Source organism: Falco naumanni, chromosome 5 (assembly GCF_017639655.2).
Source record: "Falco naumanni isolate bFalNau1 chromosome 5, bFalNau1.pat, whole genome shotgun sequence".
NCBI classification, from domain to species: Eukaryota; Metazoa; Chordata; class Aves; order Falconiformes; family Falconidae; genus Falco; species Falco naumanni.
Window position 1 is genome coordinate 1,822,291 of NC_054058.1, and position 15,093 is coordinate 1,837,383.

The 15,093-nt window shown below is 38.7% G+C and overlaps 1 protein-coding gene across 5 annotated transcripts in view; it reads left to right on the forward strand.

The window, feature by feature from the left end:
* Window positions 1–15,093, forward strand: part of WARS2 (tryptophanyl tRNA synthetase 2, mitochondrial) — a 49,821-nt gene that overhangs the window by 19,105 nt on the left and 15,623 nt on the right. For 4 of the 5 annotated variants that reach the window (XR_005828274.1, XR_005828273.1, XM_040596983.1 and 1 more), the window contains one exon: window positions 2,109–2,366. The exons of the other annotated variant lie outside the window; for it this stretch is intronic. Coding sequence is in view for 2 of the 4 variants with exons in the window: in XM_040596983.1 (XP_040452917.1) it covers window positions 2,109–2,366 (258 nt within the window). In the remaining 2 variants the exon portion in view is untranslated. The remainder of the gene's footprint in view (window positions 1–2,108; window positions 2,367–15,093) is intronic. 5 annotated transcript variants of the gene reach the window in all.

Consider the following 15,093-nt stretch of genomic DNA (forward strand, 5'->3'; position numbering starts at 1 on the left):
TAGCAGTTGCTCTGCACCCTTAATAGAAGTACAGCTCTGAAGCCTGGTGAATTCCAAGTTCCCCAAGTTTCTACAGGACTTCATTTAATTTATGTATGCTGGGATGTTGTATGCCTCCCTCTCTAAGTGAGCGCCTGGCCCTTCTCAGTGGTAACAAGAAGCTGGCTGAAGTCCTTGGGCTGGGTAGTAGCTTAGTGAGAGGTCAGTGGGTTCTGTGAGTGGTGATAAATGCTCTGATGTAGGTCCCTAGGAACAAGGGATCAAATAGCAAACAAGAAATTGAGTAGCATAATTCCATTTTTACATAATGGAGAGAAGAGGCATGGGTGGTCAAGGACTGGAGCACAAGAACTGCAAGTTAGAATTGCTGTTGGAGGAAATTACGTGCTTTTCATTGGTGTGACTGCCTTGCAGCTCCTATGCTGGAGGTTCTCCAAGGGCACTTAGAAACTGACTCAAGAATATATTTGGAATGGGGTGACGAGGTTGCCACCTGGACTTAGATGTGTAGGCATTTATGTGAGCAGGAGAAATTAGCATGGCTGCTAGCCCAAACCTGCTCTTACCTGTCAGCACAAACACTTAAACATTGGATAAGAAAATTGTCTTGATCTGAGAAACAGGCTTACTTTGAAAAGAAAGAGAATTTTCTAGCAAATTTTGAAGGAAATGGGCTAGGCTTTTCTGAACTATAGATCATGTAAAAAAAACCCCAACAACTATTCCCCTTTGAAGCACTTTCTCATTAATTTTTCTTGCGTCTGAGTCAAAATGAATTGAGTCAATTTGAAGTCCTTTTTTTAATAGTTAAAAATAACGGTACTAGGCCTTAACTTCTGCTGCCATTTTGTGTGGTTTCATAGTTGTATGATTTTATTAATTTTTTTTCTCGCCTGTACATTTCTAAGAGATTCGCAGAAATGAAAACAGAGAGAATTTATTTACTGATGTAGTCTGATATAGATGTTGCTTTATAAAATATAGCAGGAAAAAAGATCATGCAGCCAGATGCATAATGAAGTTGATGTTCCTGCCACACAAAAGAGTCTGAGGGTTTGTGCAGCTTTGTGACTGGGACTCCCTGCTGAGGTTGGTGGGACCCTCATTTATACATTGAGCAGTCTCACATGCTTTTGTAACTTGGCATGTAACAAGCATTTTCACATAAAACATTGCTGAGTTACTTCTGAATATGGTGGAATTCATTCGAAAGGTCGAGGAGGTAATTGATCATATGCTGACAGCTTGGGGCTCTGAGAAAATGGTCAGATGGAGGGCTGGGATGCAGGAAAACAAACTTTCCAAGATGGTAGCTGTCACTTAGCCAAGCTATACATGTTTTAAGCTTTTTAATTTTTGCTCACAACCTCAGCTTCTTAATAATTTTTTGCTGCTTTTCTGTGAACTCTCTTCAGATGTTGACATTTTATTGGTACTGATGCACCACAGTATTCCAGGTGCAATCTTGAGCTATAGCAGTATTTCTTTGTATTTGCTTGTAGAGCCCTTTTAGAAACTCTACTGCTGCCGCGATGGGTAGTTTCTGAACTTTAGTAATCACTTTCATTATTCTTTGATGTTTGGGTCAAGGACTGGGTTTCTTTCAGGAGCTGCTTAAAACGTTCTTTGCATCTAGAAAAGTAAGACTTCAGTGTTATGGGACTTAAGGTGGCAGTCTACTGGGACATTGCTTATGTTTATAACAAATGTTTTAACTTCTCTATGCTGTGATCCTAAGTTTCCATATCAGAATGGATAATGTACTAAAGAGAAACATACCACTTGGGTGCAAAAAAAGGATGAAAAAAAAGTCTACCACTTGGTTTCTGAGATGTAGTTTTCACTGATCTTGTTTACAGCTATGTTTGTTTCCATACGCAGGCTGATGGCTTAAAATTACGCTAGCTGTCAGTCTCTCTGCAGTAAGGTAGAGTATTTTGACTGACTTACTGCAATTATTTTTAGTCAGTCCTGAGGTAATTTATACATTAATGCACTGACAGGAGGAATGGGGAGACAGGCATAAGTGATGTTTTATTAATGACTCTAAAACAGAAAAGAATCTATCAAAAAATGTATATGTTAATTTTACCAATGCTTTATAACAGAATATGGTCGTGGATCGGATTTTCTCTGGTATCCAGCCAACTGGGACGCCCCATTTGGGTAACTACCTTGGAGCCATTCAGAACTGGGTGAACCTGCAGGAAGAGTGCAGCTCAGTGCTGTATAGCATTATGGACATGCACTCGCTCACCATGCCCAAGGAACCAGCTGTCCTGCGCCAGAGCATACTGGACACCACTGCTGCCATCCTTGCCTGTGGTATTGACCCAAAGAAGTGCTTCCTGTTCCGACAGTCACTGGTTAGTGCTCCTGTTAAAGTAGATTTGTTTCTCAAGTGAGAATAAGTGCTTTCCTCATATGTTAATGAATGAGCATAGCATTACTGAACATCATTATCATTGTTGCATTGGTGGCCCTAGAAAATTTTAGCAACGTTGGATTTCAAACTTATCCCTTGCTGTTGTTTTGAAGTAGCTGAAACTATGACTGAGAAGCCCGTTTAGGAATAAGTACATTTTCAATTTCCCAAGCACAGCTACGAGTTTGTGCAGCCTGTGAGTAAAATGCTGAAAAGACCTGTTAGGAGAGCTTTAATTTAGCTCTGTAAGTCTCACGTTAGTGACAGAAAGTTAACTGATAAGTGCATAAACATAGTCTGTGCAACCATAAAGGCAAGTAAAATATGTTTCTATGTTTTTGTATCAGCACTTACTACTTAATCTGCCAGCTGCATAGTATCTCCAACAGGTGATTGGTATGATAGGCTTTGTGTAGTTCCATTGTAATCACCTGGGAGTTATATCTTCTCTGGGATTTCCCACCACCATCACCCCTTCACTATAACCTCCTTCTCATATGCACCTTTTTCAACCTGATCTGGTAATTTGTACATGAAATAATTGCTGCTTCTCTTGACCACCCCAAGGGGTATTGGGCTTACCTTTCTACTTGGCATATGTCAGCCTAGTCTGTCACATGCTGCATTTTCCTGGAACACAGCTTAGTTTCTTGCCTGATTAACTTCCCGTTACTGACTCTAAACTGGCAAACTTCCGTAATTTCCCACTGAGGCAGATGCATCATAGCTTCTGCTCTTGTGAAGACATCTTTAAACGGATGTCCAACTTGCAACAGAACTGCGAAGATGATGTGCGCAGGGTCTGAATTTTATCAGTGCGAGATGAAATCATGGTATTACATTCCTCCTTTGAATGTGGTTCTTTACAGGCAGAGCTTCCTGTGGCTGTCAAACTGCAAATGACGATCATAGCTCCTTATCCCTGGTGGATGTTGAAACGATGACGACAGGAACACTTCCTGCTTCACTTTTCTTCTTCATTAAAAAAACAGTCTAAATAGATTATCTCAGAATTCTAGTGGAGATATGGTTAAACTAATTTATCCTGTGCTCAAATCTGTTTATCCTTTTAAATAATTTACCAGCTTGGGTTTTAATTCTGCCCTACTCTGACTTAACTTCATTCACATTGAGGTTGACATTAACTGGAATAATCTCAAGGTGAGTTACAAGCCAGTGAAGCAGTAAAAACCAGTCTGGAGTTTTGTTTTTTCTTGTTTTCAGGTAACTGAGCAATTTAGTTACAACACAGGATCAGTGACTAGGTACACAGAGAGGACTCTTCAACCTAGAAGAAAAATGGTTTGAAGGTTATGGTTAGAGAGGAATAGATTAAAGGTTTATAAAACTCCAAGTGAAATGGAGAAAATAGATAGGGAACAACTATTTTATCTACTAAGAACTTTAACAGCAAAATAAGATAACACCTGGTAGATTCAGCATGAGCAAAACAATGCTGGATTTCATGAAGTCTGCAATTAGGCTACAGAACTCCTTGGCACAGGATACAGTGCATGCTGAAATATGTATGAATTCAGAAAAGGACGCAACAAATTAATCTGAAAAATCTGTTGGGGCTGTTACATACCTGAGGTGCCACCTCTGCAGGAAGTGGAGGACCTTACACTGCAGTCAGACACAGAAAGTATGTTGTATGTTTCACAACAGAATAATGCATAGATCGAATCTGTGAGTCCCCAGAGAGAAAGTATCAGACTTGGGAAATGGTGGGAGGCCAGGACTGTAAGTGATGCTTCTACAGAACCAATACAGTCAACAACCAATGGAAACTTCAGATAGCTAGACTTGAAAAATGTTTAACTTTATCAAACGGAAGTTTCCACCAAAGATTATTCTGGTTTATATTATGGTGGTGAGGCTGGCCTCTTTTAAATAGACTCCCTTTTATTTTAATTTTTCTTGGTGTTCTTATCTGTCCAGATCTGGTGGTTATTCTTCTTATTCTATCTAAACCATTCTTTGCTTTCTGTGGGCCATGTCTGTTGTCTTGAACCATATCCTTACAAATACTTAGCAAACTTGTATCAATACAGCTTTCAGAAGTGGCTGATTCTAGCACATTTTTGAAAGCTCATTGTCACACTGCAAGCGGAACTATTACAGTCATTTGTGAATCCAGACTGTTTCAGTAATGCTTCAAGCTGAAGTGGTTTGTTGACTTCCCAAAAACAAGTCTATTCAAGCTGTATGTAGTGGTCAGGTATACCCAGAGTTGCACTATGGTCTGTTACAGTCACATTGGCAAGACCAGATGTTTCTCTGGAAGCAATTAAAAGGAATATCTGTGTGTAGCTCTTGATGCGAGGAAAGGAGACAGGAACTTTACTAATGTGATTATTGTTTTAGTACAATAATGAAATAGTACATTGTGGAATGTCATAATACCAAGATGATTGTTCCTAAAAACAAAGGTGTAAGGCGGAGTGCAGCTATTGCTAATCACAAAAGGTTATTGCTTGATTTTTGGATTGGCAGATGCTCAGTTTTCAAAAAAGGACCTGGCCTCTCCTTTTCAGCCACTGTAGCAATCTCCAAGGGTGATATAAAAAGCCACAATTTTGCTTACAAACATTTAGGTGAATTGTAAAGCAGAGTGAAAAATGGATTGTATACTGAAATAGGTTGTACTTCCAGAGGTTATCAGGAAAGCAGTGAAAATCAAGCTGCAAATAGAGAACTGGTTTAGGTATTTGGTTATGGGCAAAGTAGCTTTCTTTTTTCAATATCAGATCAAACTGATAAATGAGCGAGTTCTCAGTAGATTAATGTACTAAATTATTGCAGTATTTTGAGTCCTATCTTGAAAATTACCAAGTCTGTCCGTCACTGAAGTGCTACTGCAGTTACGTCTGATTAACGGTTCTTTTTTTTTTGTTTAAACATCATGAGACAATATTATTATGAAATAAGAAATTTTGGTTCTAATCACCAAAACCAGCTACAACTAATGACTGGTAGCACTGTGGTTCTGCAGCAGTAACAGCAGAATGAAATTCTTGCACTGCAAAAGTATGCGAGCAATGGTAAGCCCCGTTAAGGGAATTGCTCATGCAGTCACTATTGTAAATGCTGCTGTGTCCTCTTACTTTCTCTGGATTAACCTGGGTAAGAATGGTGCAGAACTGCTGAAAAAGGGGATTTGTTTGTTTGTTTGTTTGTTTGTTTGGCCTGCTCTTCCTGTGCTTTCTGTTGCTTTTTGTGTTGCTTCTCTGGAATATGTTTGCCATATGTGAAAAAAGGATTGATTCAAGAAACTTTGTTTCCTGAAAGGCATGTACATTTAGTAAGAGTTTCATTGTGAGTAGGCTTTTATTTACAGCAGGGTTTTTGCAGATCAAATCTCTAATCCAGAGCTATCTGAAATACCTGCCTCCAGAGTTCTCCCACATTTTATCATCCTTTCCAATACAACCAAGAGACAAAAGGCTGAAGAATATTAATCACAGATTGACTGCTGGGAAAAAGTCTGATGAGAACAGATACCTCTCATGTTTACAGTAGGTCCAAAAGGTGCTGCTATGATAAGGATACAGGGGAAGTTGTCTTGGAGTCCCAGAACTGATTTCAAGTATGTCCTTGCCTTCCAAGTAAAATTAAACAACAGTGAGAGGAATTTTGCACAGATTGATTTTTATTGTATTTCTTAGGCGATATGTGGCCTCTGTTCTTATGTATCAGTTATACAGCTAAGTTACCTATAAACAGAAAGTGCTAGTTTGACGAAAATTAGTTTTGTATGCTTCAGAATCTACCATTTGTAAATTACAGGTTTTTATAACATACAGAAACAGAAAGTTAATGGCTGGCTGTTAATTTGGTCTCCATACATAGCAGTTCGCTAAATACCTCCCACACTTACGTTACCATATACAAACTTGAACTCCGTCTTAGGGAAGTAGTGGCTACAAAGAACAAGTGATGATAACTTGAAAATAGTTGGAAGCAAGAAGGATGATGATGAATATTTAAGGTAGTGTTTGGAACCACATTGTCTGTGAAGGGTTATAAACAAGCACATTTAATTAGAGTATAGAAAAAAACAATTGTGGAATAAGTTGGACACTAGAATGGCCTCCCAGTGAGAGAAGCTCTTTTGTTACAGCTTGTTTAATTATATTTTCTTAAGTAGGAAGACAAGTCATAGAAGATTGATGATTTCTGTAAGAATAAAAATAAATGCATAAATCAAAATAATCCATTTTTATTTGGAGCACAGCTGCAAGATGTATGAAACTCTTTGCTCTTAGAGAAAATAATGTCAAGATATGCTTTAAGTGGCTGCCTTTGCCTACCAGGCATAAAAGAGAAGTAACAGAATAATGACTTATACAACATATCCTGAGAATACTAGAAGAAAGAGCAAATATATTCCTTAAATTGTACCATAACTGATAAAAGCTGCAACAGTCATATTTCATAAAACTTAGAATGTTTTATTAAAAACAAAAAGGACTACAGGAGGGAAATAAGGAAGACAGTAAGCAATCTGCACACATGGTAAGCTTATACAGTGTAACCTGTTTTCTCTGACTCCTGTTTGGGTACAGTACACATTTCAATTCTTACCCATAACCATCTTGTATCTCATCTGCTTCACAGTCAAAACAATTTTAGAAACCGCTGTTGCTTTTATGTGGTTTCAGGCTGTTCTTCCTGTCCATCTACCTATCGTAGTAGACACATGCTAAAAGTCTCAAGAGAAACTAGAATTCCATCAGAGTTGATCAGCAGACAGTGGTTGATATGCTGCGCTAACACTTCTCTGAGGAGTCCTGTGAGTTTCTGGACAACATAACATTCAGTTTCTGGGCGGAAAATTGCAGTTTTCAGCCTTCTGGATGGGGTGATTTATTTTCTGCCTATAATCAGCTGCAGTATTCGTGCAGTGTGCAAGCAAATTGAAGCAGTAACTCTGGGAGGTGGGAATTTGCCAATTTGTCTTAGCCTTAACTCCAAAAGCCAAAATACAACAATTTAAATCTGTGCACTAACTGTTTCACTGCTATTATTTTCCAGAAATATCCAGCTGCTTTGTTTTGTGGGCAGGGTTTGAATGGATTCACGCTACTTCTTGTCCAATTTTCAGAGGGGCTTAAAAGCTTCCATTGCATCATAGCTTATAAATTCATTAAAGTACATTAATTTAGCATGGTCCATTGAAAACTTCCTGTCATAAGAGGAAGTATGTGACTATTTAATTTAGAAAATTATTCTGCCCCTCTCATCCCTCGGTTTTCTCCCCCACAGGACTAGGCTAGACATAACTAGAGTTCAGGGGGAAGAAGAGTCATGGTTCAATAGGATATTTTTTTTCCTTCATTAATTTACCTGGTTTATCTCATCCTGTTATGTAGCTGTTATATGTTCCTCTCTTCCGGGCTTTTGGGCACACCAAATTAATTACTGAAACAGTATTGTGGGTTAGACTAGGAGAACGCTTCTGACATTATTTCGTAAAGAATAAAGGAAAGGAAAAGGGTGTCTTGGCCAAATAACTGTGCTCTATCTGGGTTTATAATCATATCACCTGATTCCAGTAGGGGTATTCTTGGTCAGGCTCTTTGAAGAGACAGATCTTATTTGTGTAAGTTTTAGCCAAATATAAATAATGATAAGTTATTAAAATGTTCATAGGTAATAATGAAAGCTTTAAATACTGATAGATTTACCAATGATAGCTAGATAACCACCCCCAAATTCAATACATTGCTTAACATGTTCTTCAAATCAGATGTTGCCTTTGTAACCTTGAACTTACTCCACCGACATTTGAATTATTTCTTTGAACAGGAATTTGGGATACCATGTCAAATTGTATGTCATAGAAGTATCTCACTGGATGTTCAGCTGCTGTGTGCATTTGATTCAAGAGCAGTCTGTTTTGTCTTGTTTATGGCCCCATTATTCTCTCTAGCTGTATAATATGGAGATGCATTACCAAGTATCCTGAACATGTTGCTTGCAACCTTAGGCATTAATAAAATTTTCCCTCTTATTCAAGAAAAATAAATGTGAGGAGCACTTTCTTCTAAAAAGCCTCTTGAATTTCTTGGAAGCACTAACTGGCACTTCTAGAAGAGACAAAAATCCTAAAAAAAAGTTGCTTTTTTTTTTTAAAATTTGGGACACTTCCCTCCTCTTTTCAGATTTTTCTTAGTACACAGCTACCCAGATTACCTCCCCAGACCTGTTTGTCCCCTGCACTGTTAAAAACAAATCTTGGACACTCATTGTCTATTTAAAGTGTAGCCCTTGAAGAGGTTATGCTGCTGAGGGGAAGCTGTTCCCATATAACAGCTATGCAGTGAATTTACAGTCCCTTACAGAGAAGGGCTGTAGGTTGCAACTTGAGGATATCTGTCTTGAAAATGAAATGCTGCATCCCTTTTTGCAGGAAGCTACTTCAGCTGCTGACACACAACTTTGTATAATGCGCTTCAGAAAGCTGAGTTCCAGTGTTGTTGATTTGCCTGCTTTCATGTCTGCGTACAGCATCCATGCTTTTCCCTCTGTTATTGTTCTTGAATCTCATTGCTTGCTGTCCTTCTCAGCTGTATGTCTCAGCGTGAAAACTCATCTAGAATTACTTGGGCTAAAAGTAGCTATTGGTTTTCCATGTATATATCACCAACTGTGGCTGTGGCCAGGGAATAGCAGCAATAACTTGGTAGGGAATAGCTAGGATCAAGGACAAAGTGATAGATCTGCAGGGAGAAGCCCTGAGGCTGTACTTCAGCACATAACACCCCAGAGATGATCCAAGTGTAAATTGTGATCTGAGTTTAATAATGTCAAATGGCCACACAAGTAAACAATTAAGAAGCTATTTGTCTGTAAAGAGGGAGAAGCAGGGCACTCAGCCCGGTGAAAATGGAGAGATGTTTGTGCCTTCTAGGTAGTTGCTCATTATCACTTGGAAGTGGTCACCTCTGTTATATGTGTGCTTTAAAATACTATTAAATAAAAGGAATCTGACTATGCAGACTCAGGCTTGTCGGGCCACAAGCAAGGGATGTAAGTAGTTTGTTCTGGAAATAACTCTTTGATTAGTGGTTAGTGAGCCCGGTTGTGGGGGATGCTTAATGCAGTGGAAATGGAAGGAGGAAATGTGTTGCTGGTGGACAGCAGAGAGATGACCATCTCGACCCTTTGAGAAATGTGGATGGTTTTTACAGACTTGTAACAGATTAGGAAAGAAAACTTTGTTAAAGTGGGTGAAAGCACAGAGCAGGAAAAAAAGAGAAAACCAATGTATTTACTGAGAAAAGCAAAGGGTGTTATTTGGGCTGTATAAAAAAGAGGGGGTCACTATATGGATCTGGTTAAGCTTTTCTGTGAAAACTGCTAAATGGGAAATAGTTGGCTTTGTAAGGGAAACAATAAATAGAAGACTTACGAGACTGTTAGTCCTCCAAATATTTTTAGCCAAGCTGCAAGAAATATTTCCTGAGAAAATAATGTTTATATTGAAAACAGGCTATTATATTCTTTCAGGACACAAAAGTGGCTGGAGTTGACATGAAGGATTTAACGGATTAGATAGCTGTTCTTCAGAGTTACCAGGGATTGTGACATTCTTGGAGGCTGGTTTGACATACATTTGAGGAACTGTCAGTGGCTGTGAGTTTTGCTTGTTGGAGATGTAATGCTGTTTTTCTACATTTTGTAGTATTTTTATACTGGGGTATTTGGGGGAGAAGGCACTGCTGAAAAACTGTTGTCTTCATTGGAGAAGAGCTAAGCTTATTATTACTTGTTCTCTTTTGGGAAGGTAGGAACATTCCTGAAGTACATCATAGCTCCAGAGGGTGCTTCTGGTGTTGGATTTTTATAATACAAAACAAAGTTCATTAGTTGTTCAAACTAAGTAATAATATATTTCAGAATAAATGTTCAAATGTTCAAAATAAATAATAATAACTAAATAAATAACTAAATAAACACAAAATAACCTTAATTGATTGCAAGTCTGTATACTTTTATTTCCTAGAGTTGTAGGTAGATGTCAGGTGAAGTCTTTCCAAAAAAAAAAGAAAAAATAAAAAGAAAAAAAGCAAACAGAGACCTCTTTGACAGTCCTATTCTTTTTAATGAAAATTGTGTGAGAAGTGATGCTTCTTTGACAAAGATCTTCCTTGTGGTGGCGGCACGATAAATGCTGCCTAACACAATAGGAAGCAACTGAAAATCATTTCACAGATTGATACAAAGATGAGATATCTTTTCTCTATTTTGTTTCATTTCACTGTTTGAATTTACTGGAAGGATTGCTTCTTTCTATAATACTATGGGGAAATGAAAATCCTTATGTGTGAAAAAACTAGAATCTAACAGTACTACTGACCCATCAATCCAGATGATGGTGGTTATCAGGAGATGTTAAGTGAGATAAGAGAATCTGTAAATTTAGGACAGGGAGCAATGGTATTACATTTTAACTATCCACTTATAGCCTTTATCAAAATAAGACATACAGATAAAATTTTTGGATGCAATAAATTATGCTTTCTAGTTTTACGAACTGTTAGAAATCATGCTGTTCTACATTTGCTTTTGGGTGATTCACAGGACCTAGTTCAGGATGTTTTAGTAGAGGGCTTTCAGTCATAGCAACTTCATTGTAGCAATGTTCAACATTGTGCTGGAGAGAGCAGACCAAATAAAGTGTATGAATGTTCTATTTCAAGAAAGGGAGCTAGGTGAAAATGAAGTCCAATTATAAGAAAAAAAAAAAAAAAAAACAAAACCCAAAACCCAAGAAATCTACAACTGTCATGGAGGTCATATATTTTAAAAAATAAACTTATTAAAAAAAAAACAAAAAAAAAAGAGTTAAACGCATGACACCATTCATGAAGAAAACATCAGTCTAGCAAATGTTTTTCCATGGTTCCATAGGTTAGGAGGCAATCATAGGAAAAGATTAGATTTTCAGAAGAGAAAACTTGACCAAATTAGAAAAACAAGAAAGTGTGTAAAATTGTCGTCTCCTTTTTTTTTTTAAAAAAAAAAAGTAATTAAGGGGGCTAAAAAAGAATTTGAGGAACACCCTGCGGATGATTCTTAAGCTGATAACTAAGTGGTCTTGCATCAAAAACAGGAGATCATTTAGGGGATCACTGAACTGAAAGCATAGAAGACACTCGGGGGTTGATAAGACCCTAAGAGCAAGGCTCAGTTCTTGGTATTGGACTTTGCTGCTGGAGGAGTTGGGAAGGTTGTCACTTTATGCATTTTGTAGCAGCAAATCAGAAGAGCTAAGTCAGTTTCTTGTAAATTTACAGAAACAGTTATGTAAAGATAGACAGTTCAGCCATCAGCTGGCATTCAGCTGGGAGACCGAAAAAAACCTGAGATGTGAAATGGCAGAAGTGGTGGCCAGGGTGTGCAGCCAGCCACCATAAACAGTCATTGTCAGAGGAGTAGTTGATGGAAGTCATATTGGCAGCACACAAGGAGAACTCTAAGTGGGACCCCAGAAGCTACAAACTGATGATTTTTACTTTTGTCTTACCAGGGACGGTAGAGTCTTCAACAGAGAGTAGGATGCTGAGTGCACAAGTAAACAGTCCCTTTGGAGAGTTGCTATCATTTCTTCAAAGGGAAATCCTTTCACTAAACTGCTGAACTCTGTGGGAGTAGTCAGTAAGCATGTGGATAAAGGGCATCCCAGGAACATAATGGATTTGAGTTTTTTGAAAAGCCTTTGGCAAGATTTATATCAGTTCTTATTTTTTTAAAAGATGTATTGGAGGAAATGTTCGTTACTAGTCTTGCAGCTGGCTAGAGCTGAAAGCCAGATAGGGCACAGTGCTCACTTCCCTTTTAATGGCACAGTCAGTAGTCCTGCCCCTTGGGGATTCACGCTGGGAGCAATTTTGGTCAACATGTTCATTCATAACCTGATGAAGGTAGTGAACAGAAGTTTGTGGGCAATGCTAATTTCTTCTGGGTAGTCAAATGTTATGCCAAGGAAAGGAACTCCAGAAGGACTCGTGAAACAGAGTGGGTAGGCAAATTAGTGGTAGAAGAGCTCTAAATGCAAAGTAAAGCATCTGGGTAAAAGTAACTTTGTGTGCTTCTTTGCACAGTATTGAGCTGAGTCACAATGCAGGAAGAAAAGTCTTGGAGTCGTCTTCATTGGCAGTTTACTGAAATCATTGGCTCAGCATAAGTAATTTTCAAGAAAGCCAGCAATATGTCATCGCCGTATCACCAGGAAGGGTATTCAGAACAAGGCAGAGGTGATGCTTTGTCACTATACAAAACCTTAGTGTGCCCACATCCTGAATGTTGGGTAGGGCTTTAGCATCTGCATCTCAAGAAGGGAGTAGTGAATTAGAGGTGACAAAAGATAGAGGGGAGTTAATGCTACAAGGGACACAGTAGCTGCCCTAAAAGGAGAAGTTTAGAAATCTGGGGTGCTTAGTTTGAAGAGGAGAAGGCTGACGTGTAGATGCAATCAATGTTTACAAAATCAGAAAAGCACTGGATAAACTGAATATGGAATTGTTCACCCAACTGTGCAATACAAGACAGGTGGCATTCAAAACCAGTAAACAAAGAGTCTGGTGAATAGATGAAAGTACTTCTTTACACATCAGGTTTGAGCCTCTGGAACTTGTTGCTGCATGTCATTGTCAAATGGGCAGTATCAGCAGGTTCAGAAAGGGATTAGACACATTCATGGGGAACACAGGTAACAGGACTGGGCCAGGGTTATTACCTTATGATATTCCCTAGTACAGCCATTACGGATGCTGGAGAAGTATGAGGAGAAGGTACTGTAGGAAGTGGCAGGCTCATGTGCTCACCCCAAATGCTGTCTCGTGTTGCTACTTGTGGAAAAACGGTGCTAGGCTACAGCTACCTCTGTGGTGATCCAGTACAATATTATTTCTTACGTTCTTATGTTTTGGTTGCTCAGTGAGGGCATTTCTCAGAATTTTAAATGGACTCGGGTCAGGAGGCTGAGTGAGTTTGAGGGAATGGCTCCTGATTGTGATCCATTGGTATTGCTCAGTGACAGAAGCAAAGTTAGACTGGGCCTTTGTTCTGCTGGTGTCATATATATCTTCACTTCTTCCAGTTTCTTTGTATCCAAATCTGTCCAATCAAAGTGATGGACTACTGTACCGTAATGAGTAACCACATTTGAGCTGATGCACGGTGACTGACCAAATGCAGCAATTACCTGCCCCTCTTGCCAAGTAAAACACAGTAGCTTAAACCATGATTTAGTCTGACAAATGATTTGTAGTGTAAGCCTAGTACCTCCCAATTCATAGACCAACACAGAGTCAGTTACTGCAATTTGGGTGATGAATGTTAACTCGTTAGGCTCCAGTACTGAATTTTTTTCCAACTGAAATCTCTACCCTTCTGTGTGCATTTTTATATTTTCTCCCCCTTTTATCAGGCTTTTTCTTCACAGTATTCAGCACTCTAGACTTAGTTAGGAAAGGACTGTGTGTATTTGAGGATTAAAAGTGAGTATAACTTGCTAGAACCCAGATCTGCAGATTCAACTCAACAAATACTGTTTAGATCACTTGGTGTTTTGGTAACTGATGTAATGTCAAAGCCACTCATGCAGTGAAACACACGTGCAGTCTTGGCTGTGGAAGCAGCGTCTGAAAGAGCTGGATCAATGACTGCACAGCTTTTAAAGGGAGTCCTTGTCAACACAAGTGCAACAGAGCACCAGCTCCTCTCTATCCGTGACTAGAAGAAAGGCATGAGAAACCACTTGGAACCAGATGGTGATCCCTTCTAAATGAGATAGGGGTCTCGAGCTTACTATTTTCTATGAAATTCAGTTTACTCTTTGTATCTTGCAGAAGGTCCATTTGGTGCGTCTCGCTGTACTTTTTCTTGCGCATGGGACATTGCAAGTCAAATAAGCATGAGGAAATTAAAAAAGAAAAAAAAACTCTGGGAAAGGCAGAAAGAAGGGAAAGAGAATCAACCTGGAATATTTCATATCTCTAACCACTTAGCTATTATCTTGAGGTCTGATACCTCTATAAAACATTGACAACTGAAATAGTCTAATGACTGTTAGCTAGGGAATTACTACATTTGAAATGTGACAGCAAAGGAATTGCCATGAGCAATGCTAGTAGTTCTTACTTGTTAACACTTTACTGCCTTCCATCTGGGTTGTTACATCATTTTGCAAGCATGAAGTTTTGAATGTCTTTGAGACAGTTAGCATGCCCCTAAATAGCCCAACCCGTCGATATTGAAGAGTGAATCAAACATGCAAGCAAAGCAGAACAGAGATCACCTTTTTCTTCTGATGATTATCATACACCGATAGCTAACAAACAACAGACAAAATGACAGGAAAGAAATTAAAGAACAGTATATGTGTCAGCAATGCTTGCCTCTTTTACTAATCCTAAAATGAATATTTGAAATGCAAAAGCTGAAGAGCGTATATGAAGCAGCTAAACATGGATTCATCCAACAGAGGTTGTTGAACAGCACATTTCTTGTCTCTGCCTGTAGGAGGGGCACAATCACTCTGATGTCTGAAACCATTAAAATTCCACTATCACTGCAGTCTCCCCGGAAGGCTACATGAAGAGTTTTTTGTATGAGTTTAAATGGGATCTTCTTTCCTCTTTTGTAGCAAAGGGTAT